Source organism: Nerophis ophidion, linkage group LG04 (genome assembly GCF_033978795.1).
Source record: "Nerophis ophidion isolate RoL-2023_Sa linkage group LG04, RoL_Noph_v1.0, whole genome shotgun sequence".
In the NCBI taxonomy this organism is placed as follows: Eukaryota; Metazoa; Chordata; class Actinopteri; order Syngnathiformes; family Syngnathidae; genus Nerophis; species Nerophis ophidion.
The window spans coordinates 44,402,003-44,418,352 of NC_084614.1; the positions used below are offsets into that span (position 1 = coordinate 44,402,003).

The 16,350-nt window shown below is 38.2% G+C and overlaps 1 protein-coding gene across 5 annotated transcripts in view; it reads right to left on the minus strand.

The window, feature by feature from the left end:
- The window catches only part of uvrag (UV radiation resistance associated gene), a 207,908-nt gene that overhangs the window by 78,380 nt on the left and 113,178 nt on the right, over positions 1–16,350 (minus strand). For all 5 annotated transcript variants that reach the window (XM_061898145.1, XM_061898144.1, XM_061898146.1 and 2 more), the window contains one exon: positions 13,689–13,854. In XM_061898145.1, coding sequence (XP_061754129.1) covers positions 13,689–13,854 — 166 coding nt within the window. The remainder of the gene's footprint in view (positions 1–13,688; positions 13,855–16,350) is intronic.

Below are 16,350 nucleotides of genomic sequence, written 5' to 3' on the forward strand. Positions count from 1 at the left end.
ATGGACTAGATCCCCTATACTGTACTTCATCAAAAAAAAATATTTTTCGGGTGATATCAAGGATTATAGGTCCCAGACAAATCAAACTTTTGTGCTCCTGATGCAATCCTACACGACAAAACAGACGGACACTTGGAAAAGAATGGAGGTGTAAAACTTTTTTGGGTGTGGCTGGATCAAAAAAATTGGTATCAAAGCTCTTCTGGATAAATATACAAACCCCGTTTCCATATGAGTTGGGAAATTGTGTTAGGTGTAAATATAAACAGAATACAATGATTTGCAAATTATTTTCAACTCATATTCAGTTGAATATGCTACAAAGACAACATATTTGATGTTCAAACTGATAAACATTTTTTTTGTGCAAATAATCATTAACATTAGAATTTGATGCCAGCAACAAGTGACAAAGAATTTGGGAGAGGTGGCAATAAATACTGATCAAGTTTAGGAATGCTCATCAAACACTTATTTGGAACATCCCCCAGGTGTGCAGGCTAATTGGGAACAGTTGGGTGCAATGATTGGGTATAAAAGCAGCTTCCATGAAATGCTAAGTAATTCACAAACAAGGATGGGGTGAGGGACTTTGTAAGCAAATTGTCAAACAGTTTTAGAACAACATTTCTCAATGAGCTATTGCAAGGAATTTAGGGATTTCACCATCTACGGTCCGTAAAATCATCAAAAAGTTCAGAGAATCTGGAGAAATCACTGCACGTAAGAGATGATATTACGGACTTTTGAACCCTCAGGTAGTACTGCATCAAAAACCAGCATCAGTTTGTAAAGGATATCACCACATGGGCTCAGGAGCACTTCATAAAACCACTGTCAGTAACTACAGTTGGTCGCTACATCTGTAAGTGCAAGGTAAAACTCTGCATGGCAGCTCCCTCCATCAGTGTGTGAATGTGTGTGTGAATGGGTAAATGTGGAAGTAATGTAAAAACGGTTTGAGTACCTTGAAAGTAGAAAAGCGCTATACATGTCAAAGCGCTTTCAGTACCTTGAAGGTAGAAAAGCGCTGTACAAGTACAACCCATTTATCATTTATTTATTTACTATGCAAAGCCAAACCCATTTATCAACAATATCCTAAAACGCCGCCGGCTTGGCTGGGCCCGATCTCATCTAAGATTGACTGATGCAAAGTGGAAAGGTGTTCTGTAGTCTGACGAGTCCACATTTCAAATTATATTTGGAAAGAGAAGACGTGGTGTCCTCCAGAAAAAAGAGGAAAATAACCATTCGGATTGTTATAGGCGCAAAGTTCAAAAGCCAGCATCTGTGATGGTATGGGGGTGTTTTAGTGCCCAAGGCATGGGTAACTTAAACATCTGTGAAGGCACCATTAAAGGCCTACTGAAACCCACTACTAGTGACCACACATTCTGATAGTTTATATATTAATGATGAAATATTAACATTGCAACACATGCCAATACGGCCGGTTTAGTTTACTAAATTACAATTTTAAATTTCCAGCGGAGTTTCTTGTTGAAAACGTCGCAGAATGATGACGCGTGTTTGTGACTTTATCGGTTGGAGGGGACATATTAGCCCAGCACCACACACGGCTAAAAGTTGTCTCTTTTCATCGCATAATTACACAGTAATTTGGACATTTGTGTTGCTGAATATTTTGCAATATATTCAATTAATAATGGAGACTATAAAGAACAATGCTGTTGGTGGAAAGCGGTGGATTGCAGCTGCCTTTAGGACCAAAACACAGCCAGTGTTTCTTTGTTGTGAAGCTTTAACACAGAGCGGTCAAGCGAAAATGTTTCTCTACGTCAACCAGCAAGTTTTTGGATGGGAAAATTGTAATATTAAGTCGGCTCTTATCGGAGACTTCAGTGGATTATGCGACTTCCTCCTGCAGCTCAAAAAGGCAGCTGTGATTTTGGCTCCTCCATTGGCTTCTCTGAGAGACATTGGCGTTCACCGCAGCCATCCGACTTTCAGGTATGACTTTACAATCTCACTAAAACACTATTAAAACAATAAGCAGATAAGGGATCTTCCAGAATTATCCTAGTAAATGTGTCTAATTACATCTGAAACGGTCCCACTGCCGCCGCCTGGAGCTGTTACTTTTTTTTTTTTTTTTGTGCTTCACTCTGAATTTCCTCATCCACAAATCTTTCATCCTCGCTCAAATTAATGGGGAAATTGTCGCTTTCTCGGTCCAAATAGGTCTTGCTGCTGGAGGCTCACATTATAAACAATGTGAGGAGCCCTACAACCCGTGACGCGCATATTGTCTGCTACTTCCGGTAAAGGCAAGGCTTTTTTTATTAGCGACCAAAAGTTGCGAACTTTACCGTCGATGTTCTCTACTAAATCCTTACAGCAAACATATGGCAATATCCCGAAATGATCAAGTATGACACATAAATTGGACCTGCTATCCCCGTTTAAATAATACAATCTCATTTCACTAGGCCTTAAATGCTGAAAGGTCCATACAGGTTTTGGAGCAACATATGGCGTCATCAGAGCAACGTTGTCATGGACGCCCCTGCTTCTCTCAGCAAAACAATGCCAAGCCACCTGTTACAACAGCGTGGCTTCGTAGTAAAAGAGTGCAGGTACTTTCCTGGCCTGCCTGCATTCCAGACCTGTCTCCCAACGAAAATGTGTGGCGGATTATGAAGCGTAAAATAGAACAGTGGAGACCCCGGACTGTAGAACGACAAAAGCTCTACATAAAACAAGAATGAGAAAGAATTCCACTTTCAAAGCTTCAATAATTAGTTTCCTCAGTTCCCAAATGTTTATTGAGTGTTGTTAAAAGAAAAGCTGATGTAACACAGTGGTGAACATGTCCTTTCCCAACTACTTTGGCACGTGTTGCAGCCATGACATTCTAAGTTATTATTTGCAAAAAAAAAAAAAGTTTATGAGTTTGAACATCAAATATCTTGTCTTTGTAGAGCATTCGATTGAATGTGGGTTGAAAAGGATTTGCAAATCATTGTATTCCGTTTATATTTACATCAAACACAATTTCCCAACTCACATGGAAACGGTGTTTGTACCTGTACATAGTTTTTGCTTGGGTATGGTTGCATTTCATGATTTAACTTTGTGTCTACTGATGTTTGTTGCCATTTACGAATAATGTTTTTTTCCCATCTTCATCAAAATATAACTGTCGATGGCAACATATTTTATGTGCTGGCAGTTTCATTTATGATTGCTGCCTTTGATTAAAAAAAATAAAAATAAATAAAAATTACCATTTTCTTTCTTTTCTTTTGTTTACCTTTTTTTGTGTCCTATCCAGCCACTCAGACGAATCATATTGTTTATGTAAATGCCCATATTTGCTGTACAGATTTATTTAAAAAAAGAGAAGTGTGGGATACTTCCCTTGTTGTCTTATTTGTATTTGACTTTATTAAAAATGGCTTTATATTATTATTTGGCAGAGCCAGACCGGAGTAGGTGGGGATAGACACAGAGGTAAAAAAAATGAAAACATAGCGGGAAAAAGTAGAAAAGACAGAGACAACAACAACAGAACAGCATCAGCAAATACAATATGGACAAACATGATACAAAAAGTGATAGCAAAGAAGCAGTTAGTGAAGTAAATATTAATAACACAGAAATGACAATGAACATTATTGCACTACAAATGGAGCAATAAAAATACCAATAGAAATAGTACCATTAATAATGATTTATAGTAATAATAATTACTACTATTATCAACAATAAAACATTTTTAAATGTAACAATACATATATGTAATGATTACCTGAATTACAAAACAAAGCAGATAAATGGAGGGGAAGAAAGAGATGCGAAACGCTGTAACCTTGTAGATTGTTATAGTAACAATAGGTTAAGCTTTGTCAGTGTGCTGTGTTTTACCCAGTTTCCCCTAGGGTAGTGGTTCTTAACCTTGGTTCGATCGAACCCTAGGGGTTCGGTGAGTCGACCTCAGGAATTCGGGGTAGCCTGTGCCGCGCAGGTCAAGACACACCAAACTCATCGTGTAATTAAAAACTTCTCCCTATTGGCTTATTATGGATACCCCCATACAACGTTCTCTCTAATTTTCCATGTTATTTGCAGATGTGTAATTTGTTGTGAATTCATTTGTTGGTTTTGATCTTTGAACAAGGGGATGTTCATGCACGGTTCATTTTGTACACCAGTAAAAAAAAACATATAACTTTGTCCTGAATTAAAATTTCTAATTTATTTATTTTTTTACTAAAGGGTTCGGTGAACGCGCATATGAAATTGGTGGGGTTTGGTACATCCAATAGGGTTAAGAACCACTGTCCAAGGGGAACAACGCTGATATATGTTTGATGAATTGTGATTAAATGCATGAGTGTGTGCATGTACATGTGCTTGTGTATGTACAGTATGTGTATATGTACGATTGTACAGTGAAAGTGTGAGTATGTAACGTAAGTGTGTATGTAGTTACTGTATGTGTGTATGTTTGTGGGAGCGAATGTACCTCTGTATGTGGGTATGTAACAATAAGTGTGCCTGTGTAGGTATGAATGATGTATATATGTATGAATGATTGTGTGTATGTACAGTATTTGTATTTGTATGTACAATATATTTGTCCCAGAGATCCCAACCCAAAACAGCAGGTGCGGTGCCCAGGGAACAAGAGTCCGTGGGACCACGCAGTCAGGAGGCAGCGGCAGTCCAGACACACGCGCCCAGCAAAGAACAAGGCACGGAATAAACATGGGACAGTCAGCCCCCAAGCCAGTGACATGCAGCACATTCGTAGCAAACGTGTTTAAGAAATACCAATATCCATCCATCCATTTTCTACCGCTTATTCCCTTGTGGGGTGGCGGGGGGCGCTGGCGGCTATCTCAGCTACAATCGGGCGGAAGGCGGTGTACACCCTGACAAGTCCCCACGTCATCGCAGGGCCAACACAGATAGCAATAATATCAAGATAATACTAAAATGGGATATAACCGTTAAAAGTACATCAAACACACCTTGAACAAGGTTATCTCTGCAAACGTATGCATTCTTCAACTCTGCTCCCTTGGACTGGAATGTGTGCATGGAGTGTGTGCTTCTTTTCTCGTCGTTTCCACAAATCTTGCACTTTTCCACCCTGGTTGATAACCTCTTGAGGAACTTTAAAGAAACCTTTATCCTATCTGCGATTTGAACGATTTGTACAGCTGAAAACACCACATGTATAGGGCATTTTTTCTTCGAGAAAGGCCAAATGGCGCCTAGTACCTATTGAAAACAGAGCTATGTTGAACACTACCAATATTCATTGGGTGGGACATGAGCCGGACGTAATGGCGCGTAACATCCCAGCAATAGACAACCAGCTTTCAGAGCTCCCTGGACCACGACAGAGATGTCCAGGCAAAGAGAGAGAGAACTTCTGCTGTCGCTTTTTTGGCAAATATCCAACCACCAACATGAAACCGAAATCTCTGTGGACAGCAGTTGCTTTCCAAGGTAAAATGCTGTACATTATCACTTTATACAACTACTGTAGAAAACTATACTCATCCCCATCGGGAAATTTAGGCAACTGTAGCTCCAACAGAAAAAGGACAAAAAAACCCAAACAGTTAAAATAGAGTATGATGAAAATTATGATGGTAATACACAATATATTATCTGTGTATATTGTATGGTTTTCCATACAAATTACTTTACTGCTTTTCAAACAATATTTCTCATTTAAAAGTTAGGTTCTGTTTTATTTTTTTTAAAGAATAATACCATATTATTCAGATTATAAATCGCAGTTTTTTTCATAGTTAGGCCGAGAGTGCGACTTATAGTGTGGAGCGACTTGTGTAAAATTTAAACACATAACCGTAAAATATCAAATATTATTATTTATCTCATTCACATAAGAGACTAGGCCTATATCAGCAATCGTCACACACACTCGTCAACCAATAAACATTTGGCGGGGGTGGGTCATGGCAGAAGTGCATTGTGAAAAAAAAAAGTGCTACCTGCTACAACTTCCGTACCTATGAAAATTGAACATTTCAACATTGGCGGTAACTTATAAAACTAAGAACGGCTGAACAAAAATGGCACCGAAAACGAAATTATATACTGCAGGTTACAAGCTGGAAGTAATGAAATATGAAGCAGAAAATGGTTATCGAGCAGCAGAAAGAAAGTTTGGAGTAAGCGAGAAACTTGTAAGGGACTGGCGAAAAGCGGAGGCTACTCTTACAGAAATGAAGAAAACTAGTTGTTTAGAAGCGACACCGAGGAAGAAGATTTCATGGGATTTAGTGATTGGGAGTGACAGATTGTTTGGTAAACGTATAGCATGTTCTTTATGTTATATTTATTTAAATGACTCTTACCATAATATGTTACGTTAACATACCAGGCACGTTCTCAGTTGGTTATTTATGCGTCATATAACGTACACTTCATTCAGCCTGTTGTTCACTATTCTTTATTTTAAATTGCCTTTCAAATGTCTATTCTTGGTGTTGGATTTTATCAAATAAATTTACCCAAAAAATGCGACTTATTATCTAGTACGACTTATATGTTTTTTTCCATCTTTATTATGCATTTTTGGCCGGTTTGATTTATGCACTGGAACGATTTATAATCCGAAAAATATGGTACATATTGAAAGTGTGCTGCTTTAGGCGGATTAGAATGATTTCAATACATTTCAATGGGCGGGGCAGCAGTAAATTACAAAGAATCCGAGTTACGAGGCTGGTAATGCAACGCAAACTTCAAACATTTAATATTAACAATAAAAAATGATTAGCTTCATAAAGCATTTTCTAGACACTCAAAGTGCTTTACAGTGTGAACTGAAAACACATTCATTCGCTTCACATTCACACCTTGATGGTGGTAAGCTATATTTGTAGCCACAGCTGCCCTCGGGTAGACTCACAGAAACACGGCTGCCAATTTGCGTCTACGGCCGCTTCTCAGGCCACCATCAAGCAGTCACTCACATTCATACATCAGTGTGAACGGCACTTATAAATTGCAGTGTGCACAAAGCACTTGATGTGCGGTCCCAACAGTGGCATTTGCTCCAAAACTGCTTAGGGAGCTCAGCTTCTCGTGAAACGTCAAAAAAAATAAGTGATCAAATATATACTTTTGTGTTTACATTTCACTGACTAAATATGGACTAGAATGTGTTCAACTTCTGTTGAGAATTAGCTACTTTGACAACATTTGCCGTGACTTCCTTCTGTTTGATAGTGGTCGCACCACAGTGTATTAAACAGTGTTGATGCTGAGCGTCCATTGACTGCAATAGGGCAGCATAGAGTTGGTTGTTGTGTTGCAGCTAAACTCGACAAACATTGGATAAATGCTCTGCTTTGTCTGGCCCATCAGACACCAAACATCTCTGGAAGTGCATGGAAAGTGGGGTCGCCTCAGCTGGCCTTGATGGTGAGCTTCTGCATGATGACAGGATAATATGTGAATCCCTTTATGATTGACAGCAAAATGAGCGAATCAGTGAACTTGAAATTTTTCGAGTTTCATTCCATTGTTTCGAGTTGATATGGAGAATTTTACAATCTTTTAAGTGACGTTTTCTTTGTAAAAATCTAGCATCTGTGTATCTTTTATCTGTTATTTGTGACTGTTCTCGTGATGAGAAAGTAGCTGAAAACAAGCTTCCTCTACTTGAAAGACCAGTAGCTGCCAATGGGTTCCAATCCTCTTCTAGTTCCTTGAATCTCACATGCATTATCAGTCACGATAGCAATGCCATGGTTTGGTCTTTTAAGCTATAAGTCAGTAACTACGTTTCCATGCACTAAATTAGACTGAGTTCGTTTTTTTGTACTTTCACACCTACTTGTGAAGTCCCAGTGTCCATCTAATGCGACACTTGAATTGAATTTATTTTCTGGTTGACCTCTGACGTTAAACGAGAACATCTGCCGATCCTTATAACTTGTTTTAAGTGATGTCCGCTGTAGTATTGACACAGATATTACGTCTCTAATGGCTATGCTGATGTTAAATAGCGGACAGCATCAAGAAAGGATCTTGGATTGCGCTACAAACATGACAATACTACCAAGACTGTTTCAGAGCGGATGCAGGTTTGAAGCAAAGAAAGACCGGTGGCAGAGTTTATTTGAAGGAATTTTCGAATGAAGAATAATGGAAATAAAACTCTTGAGTGTCTTGGAGTTCACTCAAAATGCTCTGTGGATTGATGGAAGGAGTTTTAAATCTGAAAAATAAGACTGTTTTTGCCCTAACCGATACAGTTCCAGGTGAAGGTTTCTATTGTTCTGGACTATCTTGCCAGTTGTGCATAAAGTTCATCAGTTTGGAGTGCACAAATTTAGTGTGAAGAGGTTTGTGGATGCTTTATTATTCGCCTTTAATTTTCCTGCGTATTTATCTTTCATCTCATTCGTATTTTGTTCGGGAGTTTGAATAAAGCCGACATTTTACAATAAATCTGTTTTCACTTGCACTTCAAAATGTTCTTTTCTTTTAATTTGTGAAGCAAAATAAACGGTCTCCACTTAATTACAACTGTTGCTACATTTTTCTTGAATGGTATCTGCTTCGGGGTTATACCTCGCACGTTGACACTGGTGCGATACGAAGGGTCCTCTTCGGCCGCACCCCCACCCCTCGAGAAATTTGGTTTTCAATCGCATAATCCAGGTGTGTTAGTCTGATTTTTCTAAAACTAAACACTATCGGAATCAGGTGTTTCCATGGGCTGTAGGAGTCCGTTTTAGAGCCAAACTATTTTAGAAATACGACTAATTTAGTGAACGGACACATACTCACTGACAGCTGTTCATAAAACTTTTGTTTGCCTTTGTGTGAGACTTGAAAAAAGGGCAAGGCAACAGTCATGTGCCCGCCAGACAGATTTTCTCTTAAATGAAAAATATTGTCACATTGTATTGATTAAATCATGCCCCTACTATCTAACAAATTAACAAAAGGAAATAAATATGAAAGAACACTTGGCCAATATGCACAAGTGGGACGTTTACCTGTCCTAACAATGCTTTTCCATGGAAAGAGACAATTTATGTAGGATAATGTTGTTTGAATGTGGCTCCTCCCTCTTCTGCTGTGCACATGGTGCCCGTTAGAAGACATCAACTGTTACCCCAAACACATTTTTTTCGAGGTCACAGGTTATTCCAGCCAAATTATTCATTCACATTATGTGCTTCAAGTTTTTTTGTTTTCGCAAAAGTAGTTGTGTGCCCATTTATACATTTTAATAAATGTTTTATTTAAAAAACAATCACCTTTATACTTGAGGCAAAGTCCAAGTGAGGTAGTGCTATTTAATGGTCGGGCCCTGTTCTCAATCAAACACTGGACATCTGGATCACATCTCTTTAAATCTCCCCTAAGCTTGAGCTGGGCTCTATCTACACAGGAAGAAAAAATGTGGGCGCAACATGGTGATTGTGTCCGCTGACTTCAGATGGGTGCCGCATCTTATTTTCAGACAATTGAAGAGCCATCATTCTACAGCAGCATCATTCTACAACACACTGGAGAAGGGAAAACAACTCTGTAATGTTAAGCATTATAAATGTTGAACATACTTTGGTTTGCATACATTTTCATTTACATTATTAATGCTCTTCAATTTCTAGATGACAGCTTTTAAAAATTTCCCAAAAGGAGCTGCAGCAATTCACAATATTGCGATCATGCCAACTTGTACAAATCAAACCAATCCCTGCAACTTTCCTGCACATTTGGCCAATCAGCATAATTTTTGCCGATGGAATTTGTCTCTCATTGACGCTGAACGCGCATGAGAAATGTCTAATAAAAATGTATGTTCTTTTTTTGTTGTGTAGACAATGCAGCAGCAACATGTAACAATATATCAACTATATTACTCAAACTGCCATTTAGTGCCTACTTTCAAATCTGTGTGGTATAAAACGAGTAAAAAACAACAAAATATATTATTTAAAACATTTTTTTGTTGTTGAAATTATGTGCTTACATAATTATGTAAGCACATAAATTATGTGTTACAAAAAACACTTAAAACAATGATGACAAATTCATAAAATCAAAAATTGATTGACTATTATTGAAAAAAATCTCAAAAACATTGCAACCTTTGCAGTAACAATTTAAAAAGGTGCCACGAATGTAGACATTTCTGGCAGCAACAATCACAAAATAATCCCACAAAATCCTGGGGGCACTAATCAAATAACTGACTTATGTTTATTTATTTGTCTTTATTACTGTCTGAGCATTAAGGTATTCTGGAGTGAGCAGCTGTGCCATGTTATTGACTTGGCCAAAGTTAATAGAAAGACTTCATATCAACTGTTCTTCTGGGAACTCCCATAAAAAACGGCAGAAAGACCTATCTTCCTCCTCTCTGACGTGTTTACAAATAATGACAATACAGTGGTGTTGTACATCAGTGATCGTTAGAAATACTTTCTAAAAGATCAAACAAAGGCCGACCTGTATTAAAACCAAAAACAGTTTTTCAGATGAAAGAATAATGTAACCAACATAGTTCCAGACACCCAAAAATGTGAATATAAAACACATTTTATTAAGAACAGTTAGTTTTACAAACAGTGTTTTAGAAACAATTACTTAAAGTGTTTGAATAAATATTTGTCATCACTTTTACTGAAAACTTGTTGGCAAAAACAGTGATGAGCGGAGAAGGAGGAGGGCAGGGGAGAGCAACGCAAACACAGCCTCTGTATCTTGGTGCGACTTCTTTCCTGAATTCAACCATGTTTCTCACCTTATTTATCAAAGTGCTTCCATTTACAACTTCAACTCAATAGGGAACGTACGTAAGGAGAAAATTACCACCAAACTAGAACCCACAGTGCAAGACTGACTGTTAATCCTGCCAGGGTTTGAGACCCTATCATATCCCACCTCACTTATCACAATTGGCTGCCTCTTTCCGACACTTTAATCACTACTTTTTTTTTTTTACATCATTAGAACTGGGTAGGTGCTTTCCGTCTAGCCACACATCATTTTGCAGCATGAGTATGTCCCACTAGGGCCTCTGAGGTCATAAACATGTACAGAGGGCGTTCCTGAAGAGTTTGGTCCCACTCTGGGACACCAAAGGCCACTGGCAGGTTGCTGTGTCTGTCAAGCACACAGTCCAAAAGTTTATTTTTTGATGATCCATCCTCTTGTAAATATCCTGCATGGAGGGAAAGGCATACAGTACAGCAAGGCCTCCCGTCACACGGGAGCGTAAAGCAACTCCAAGTGATTCCCTCCAGCTGTTGCCATGACCTAATCGCACACAGCAATGGTCACTCAATCACAGGCTCTGATAATGTCTCATTTGTTCTTACACTTTCTCTCTCTTGTTATGGATGTCAAACTTAGATGTGCCAGTGCTTATCTACAAGCCATTCCCTTAGTTGACTAACAGCACAACAAAACGCAAAAAAAAAGTATTTTACTTCGATAACCAACATATAATTTGTTTCTATAATAAAACATGTCTATTGATATGATAATAATAGGGTTGTCGTGTCTGACATGAGCAAAAACTGATATAGGCTTGCATGTAAAATCTCAGACATTAGTGCTCCAATACAAAGCTGGACAACCAATTAATATCTAAATGTCTTCGATGCATATGCACCCAAAGTTCGTCTTTTCTTGAATTTTAGTCCAGACAGTTACAAAATGTAGTGTAAACATTCATGGTAGGCTATATGCTGCTAGGAACTAGCAGCTACACAACAGCAATGCACACAGTAGCACACAAGCTAGACAGACATCATAAGTATCCTAATTGAACAATAATGCAGTCCAAAACAGCATTTTATGTCAATATAAACAAGTATCAAATAATTATAGTTGCATATTCCTTACTACAAATTAGAGATGCACGGATAGGCAATTATATAATCCGCAACCGCATCACCAAAGTAGTCATCCACCCGCCGTCCACCCGAACCAACATTTTATCAGAACCGCAACCGCCTGCCAGCCGCCCGTTGGAATACATCAGAGGTCGGCCACCTTTACCACTCAAAGAGCTATTTAAACCCGTTTCACAGAGTAAAGAAGCCAATGGGAGCCGCTATCGTTCTCGCGAATATCCAATGGTGTTCCTCCTGATGGCAAGAATAAGGGCGTGCTGTGAAGCCATTGCCTTTGACACCTTCAACAACATGTACAAACCGCTTGTTAGTCCAGCAACATGTTGTATCCAGCTTCCGCAATCACACGTACAAAATTGAAAGGCATACTGGGTGATACAGAGTACACTGATGGTTGTGATATAAACAATTTCAACACTCTAATATGCGCCACGTTTTGAAGTCATACCAAACAAGAATGACAATCACCTTTCGGGAGAACATCCTCACAGTAACACAACATAAACGCAACACAACAAATACCAAGAATCCTTTGCATCCGTGACATTTCCTGAATATATTTTACACCCCCGCGCCCCCAACCCCGCCCACTTTACCGACGCTGCTAGCGGGTTGTATAAAATAGTTAGGAAGTGTCGTGGATGCAAAGGATTCTGGGTATTTGTTGTGTTGCGTTTATGTTGTGTTACTGGGAGGATGTTCTCCCGAAATGTGTTCGTCATTCTTGTTTGGTGTGGCTTCACAGCGTGGCGCATATTACTAAGAGTGTTAAAAATGTTTATATCACAACCATTAGTGTACTCTGTGTCACCCAGTATGCCTTGAAGTCGTGTGCGTGTGTCTGCGGAAGCCACACACAACATGTTGCTGGACTGACAAGCAGATCGTACATGCTGTAGAAAGCGACAAAGCCAATGACTTCATAGTACGCCCTAATACTTGTTAACTTAGTGACTGCCGACAGTCATTCTAGAGAATGTTTGCGTCTCATATTGTCTTCTTCGCTTTGTGACACGGGTCCTAAATGGCTCTTTGAATGGTAAAGGATACTGATCCCTGAACCATGTATATCAAATATTTCCGAATGGTTCAACCGCCACCCGCCCGAATCTATTTAAAATCAATTTTTTCGTCATGTCACCCGCCCGACCCGCGGTTTATCTGCGGACTCCGCGGATGAGACCGCAAAAACCGCGCATCTCTACTACATATACAAAGTCCGCAAGGCAGACGCATCATTTAACTTACTGCATAATGAGTTTAACTTAATTAATTATTTAGGCCATGAGGTGTTGCCAAAAATATATATTACAACCCCCTTCAAATTAAAGACAGCATAAGTCCATTTCAGACGGTTAATACAATATAAGTTTGTGTTTTTCATAATCCCATGGTTTTCTGTTTCACTAATTTCACACGATCAAACAGTTAGGATGTGTGAATGGATTGGACAGTCCCAACACTTTCTTACTTAGTCACATACTTCCTGTCATGTAAATATGTGTGTTCACTAGGAATACTCCGTTATGAAATAATTACGCTAGCTAATGCATTTTAAATCAAACACATCTACAAGGATCGTTTCATTCTCACATTTCATTAAAAAGTCTTTAAGACTGCAGATTAGCAGTTTAAAAAAATCGGTTTAAAATTGCAATGACAAAAAATAGGTAACAATGACCCCTATTCATTAAACATCTCACAATGTACATTATATCCTTTCAAATCAAATCAAAGTTTCTATGAGAATGAATTGCTCAGCATGTGAATAGTAAAGCTCGTTGGGCGACTTACTCTCTCTCCTTCTCTGTGAGTCTGTCTGTGATGGTGTCCTTGATGGAGGAGCGTGATCCCTTGTGGATTACTGGATACCTTAGAGGGATATGCAGGAAGCATGAAATCATCAAGACCAAGTGTGCCGTGTAACCAAGGGCGACCGCCACGCTCCCATCATCCTTTGCTGCAGGGAACAGAAATAAACATAAACTAGTATCAAATCACATTAAATTGAGATGTCATTTATCAAAACAAATCACAAACGTAACATGTATTTAAACATTACACCACTTAAATCATCCATATCTCTCCACATTAGCAAAGGAAAAACTACAAAACACACAATGGAATAAAAAAAGATTAGAGGTAGAGGAACCAAGTCCACATCTGGTGAACAAGTAAAGAAGGCAATGTGTGTCCAAACTGCGGTTTAATATTGACACGCTACTAATGAAATGCTGTACAGAAAATGTGGACTTACGGGAAAGCAGGCATTTTTGGTATGTGGAATATTGTTTGCAACTTCGGATGCATGTTGTAATTGATTAAGTTATTTATTGGTTTATTTGACAGAAAGATTGTACAGTACTTAACATTGTTGTAAAGGTCCCCGAATTTGCTAAAATTACTATTTTTTAACTGGATGCCCTGAACAGATTTTAAAATATTTTACCCAATACAGGAAAAAGTTATACAGTGAAAAAAGCAATTCAATTGAAAGTGGGCCTGGGTCAATATTTGTTAAGTCAGGTCTATTCAACTGCTGGCCCCGTTTTGCCCGCCGATCATCACCCAAATAGGTTTGATGAAACCAATAAAACTAAGTTTGATCATGTATGCAGTACTACAGTGACCCCACAGGCATGTGTCACAATGAAGCAGCAGTGATGTGAGTCGAAGAACTATACTCATTCAACCCTAGAAAAAATGTATACAAGTAAATTGCAAAAATATGGCTTTTAACAACAACTGGACAACAAAGTATCAATGTTCTACCCCGAGCAAATGCTCAACAGGACCTTTTAAGCGAAGGACACATTGATCGTGGACGTGGACCCCGACTTAAACAAGTTGAAAAACCTATTCGGGTGTTACCATTTAGTGGTCAATTGTACGGAATATGTACTGTACTGTGCAATATATTAATACAAGTTTCAATCAATCAATCAATCAATCAAAAAGATCCAGACAAGCAGCAACAATGGTAGAAATCCCAGCATGTAAGCTTCATCACGAAACTTGGTCAAACATTTGCAAGAAGATATAACTTGTGCATAAAGGTATTCTGTTTTGTATTGAAATTGCTGACTTTCTAATGTTATTTGTATTTGTGGTCATTTTGTTTTTTGTCTGAGTAACGAACAGACCTCATTTAATATATGTAGCGCTTATTTTGACCAGTAGAGGGCTACAAGGTTAATTGTGATAAGTCACATACAGTGTGTGCAATGTTTGGTGTGTGAATGTTGTGTAATTTTTATGTGTTTAAACAGTTATAGGTTTTTGTGTGAATATATTAACACTCAACCTATTTTATTTAATTAAAAAACGCAATAGACATTATGTAAAATACACAAATTATGTTATACTTTTGTTATTTTTACTTTGTGTTAATATTTACAGTCTTATCAACCTAAATGAAGGTAGAAGTGTAAGGAAATAAACTAAGGAAAGAAAATAATTAAAAATAAGGAACACCTCAACAAAAATTGGAGTTGTTTTTTTCTTTCTGCTTTAAACTAGCTGCTTTTAACTAGCTGCACACGCTGGAGCCGAGTAGCGAGGGCAGAATAACAAATTTGTTGACAATGCAGTGTGAAAGCCGATGTGTTTGCTTTGCAATTAAGTAAACGCAGTCTCAAAGAAATATAATCTGCGGAGGCACTTTTTGACGAAAAATTTACATCACATGCAAAGTATAGTAAAAGCTGTGCAGCAACAGTGTTTATGGATCTAACTAAATCATTTGACACAATTACAATATTTTGTTAAAACAATTAGATTGGTATGGCATCAGAGGGTTTGTTTTAAACTGGATTAGAAGTTACTTAATCAACAGGAAACTATACGTGAAGCTCGGCGAACACACATCTACAACGCTAAATATATCCTGTGGTGTACCCCAGGGATCAATACTAGGACCAAAAATGTTCAATCTTCATATAAATGACATTTGTAGTTACAGAAGACTGAAGGTTAGTATTTTTTGCAGACGATACAACAGTGTTTTGCTCAGGAGAGAACAGATAAAAGCTAATAAAAATAATAACAGAAGAAATTAACAAAAATTGATGGTTTGACTACAACAGACTATCCTTTAACCTTAGTAAAACTAAAATAATGCTATTCGGTAACACTAGAAGGGAAAGTCAAACACAAATACAAATAGATGAAATAGAAATTGAAAGGGTATATGAAACCAAATTTCTAGGTATAATGACTGATGAAAAAAAGAACTGTAAATATCATATAAAAAAATATACAACATAAGGAGTCAAGAAATACGTCAATAATGAATAAAGCTAAATATCCCTAGTGTGTGAATGTGAGTGTGAGTGTTGTCTGTCTATCTGTGTTGGCCCTGAGATGAGGTGGCGACTTGTCCAGGGTGTACCCCGCCTTCCGCCCGATTGTAGCTGAGATAGGCGCCAGCGCCCCCCGCGACCCCGAAAGGGAATAA